This window comes from Aplysia californica, unplaced genomic scaffold (genome assembly GCF_000002075.1).
Source record: "Aplysia californica isolate F4 #8 unplaced genomic scaffold, AplCal3.0 scaffold02403, whole genome shotgun sequence".
NCBI classification, from domain to species: domain Eukaryota; kingdom Metazoa; phylum Mollusca; class Gastropoda; order Aplysiida; family Aplysiidae; genus Aplysia; species Aplysia californica.
The window spans coordinates 6,876-9,027 of record NW_004799673.1 but is presented as its reverse complement, the minus strand read 5'-3'; the positions used below and the strand labels follow the sequence as shown (position 1 = coordinate 9,027).

Here is a 2,152-nt window from a genome sequence, read left to right as displayed (position 1 = left end):
ATCACAGATACACAAACACACACTCACAAACACGCACTCACACACACACACATATACGCACGCACGCACACACTGACTCACCAGCAATAGCGGTTGTAAACCCGGCGTTGTAGTCTGTGGCCACCTCGTTATTGACGTAGTTCATACGGTTGTCGGAGTAATCATCGCCACCTCCAGGACCTCCGACTAGAGCTCCGTACAGTATATGAACGTTGGGCTCACTGCTGGCCCGGACGAACGGTCCGCACGGAGCAGGCAAGTTGGGGCATGAGCTAGGGGGTGGAGAAAAATGAAATTAGGATTAATTAAATATTACAAGTCGTAAGCCTGTTATCTGTTTTGTTGAAGCAAATTCGGTGAAAATATCACACATTAGCTTTTTTATCTTAACATATTCACGTTTCAAGCTACAAGTTAGTATTTCCCATCAACATAATAAGAAAAAAAATGAAAATTTGATATATTGTGAAGATACGTCTGTAGTACAAGCAAACAGGTATCTAGGATTAATAAGGATAACAAGAAACAAAATCTAGTGAGAAGAGGTGCCAACTTCTAAGAGTTTAAAAGTGATTTGATGAATTTTTTTTTACTTTTCAAAAATTTAACATAGGAAAGTTTGATCTTAGTCCTTGGATTGAAGATTGTGAAGCTGACAGCAGCTTTGGGGCGTTTCACATGGCGTCTTTAATAATTAATTTGAACCCCGAATATATAATGAGAACTTGTGAAAAGTTTTACATTTCAGTCCTTTCATTATGATCATCACTGCCTTTCTCATCCTCGATCAGGGTAAAAGTCACAAACAAACACTCTCCACCTCTCCCTATCCTGGGCTAGCCTCTTGATGTTATTCCACGTCTTCCCACTTTTCTGAACATCAGTTTTTGTGACTCTTCTCCAGGTCCCAGGTGGTCTTCTCCTTAACCTTTTACCCTGTAGGTTCCAATCCAACACTTTTCTTTACTCCTTTACGCCATATGAAGTCCGTAAATCTGGAACTTGTGGAATATCATTAAAGATAATTCGAAAATTTTAAAACCGTCGTCTGATCCACCAAGAAAGAGATTGGACCTACCTGGATCTGTGATGTGGACTGCGGGGATAGCCTTTGTTCCCGAATCCGATGAGGTAGCTGAAGCCAGTGTCTCCCAGGGCGTAGTGGATCTGGCACATGGCCCAGTGGCGGTATGGTCCGGGGTTCACTCCCAGTTTAGCCGCAATCAGTGCACCCATGGCCATGTTGGCTGAAACGATAAGGATAATAATTGTGCCATCTTTATCAACATCAGGGAATCAATACAGCCCCTACCATAGCCATCTACATCATGGACAACAATAACAAAATCAACCACAGCAGTGATAGCAGAAGCAGCAACATCATCATTTTCATCCTCATCATTATTGTTAAATATAAACGTTTTTTTTTTTTAAAACGGAAACATACATGCATGTAAAACACATGCATATTTCAGAGAGTATTACAAAACAAAGTTCTATTTCTCGCGTTCAGTCGTCATTGAAAACACAAATCAACTTTGTTTTAATACTAACGTTTTAAAAAAAACAACGAGACATGTATATCTAAGAGTGAGACCTTTCCCTTTCGGCAGTTATCTATGAAGTAGTAACTATACAAACTCTCGTAATACGAGGTAATAGATAAGGTTTTTCTCGTTTTTTGTGCTGTTCAAATGTGGGATTTTAAATTTTTTTTGTGATACCCACCATCATCATCATCGCCACCACCATCATCATCACAACCATCACTACTACCACCACTACCCCTATTACTACTTCGACCTATATCCTAATTTTAAAAGAAGAAGGTTGAAATATTCCTAAGAAAAGTAAAAATAGATACATAATGCCTTAATAACATTCTGACTTTGTTATTTTACAACTCACAAGCGTATCTGAGCGATGCCCACTGCAGTCTGAAAGCCAAGCCCTTTGGTGTGTATTTGATGTCGCCACCAGGGAACCATGATCTGTACGTGCCCTCTATGGCCTGCTTATACTTGGCTTCTCCTGTAGCTTTGTACAGCAGCAACTGGGAAATAAATATTGTAATGTGAAAGATAACGTATAGATTTCGACCCTTTAAGACTGTGATAGCGTTTGTGTGTGTGTGTGTGTGTGTGTGTGTGTG

General features: G+C 40.1%; 1 protein-coding gene across 1 annotated transcript in view; it reads right to left on the bottom strand.

Annotated features, from left to right (window-relative positions):
* Window positions 1–104: 104 nt before the first annotated feature.
* LOC101857228 (endoglucanase F) overlaps window positions 105–2,152 on the bottom strand; it is a gene marked incomplete at its 3' end in the record, with an annotated part of 8,709 nt that continues 6,661 nt past the window's right edge. The window contains 3 exon segments of the mRNA XM_005113437.3: window positions 105–272; window positions 1,079–1,247; window positions 1,909–2,073. Of these exon segments, the coding sequence (XP_005113494.2) occupies window positions 105–272; window positions 1,079–1,247; window positions 1,909–2,073 (502 nt within the window).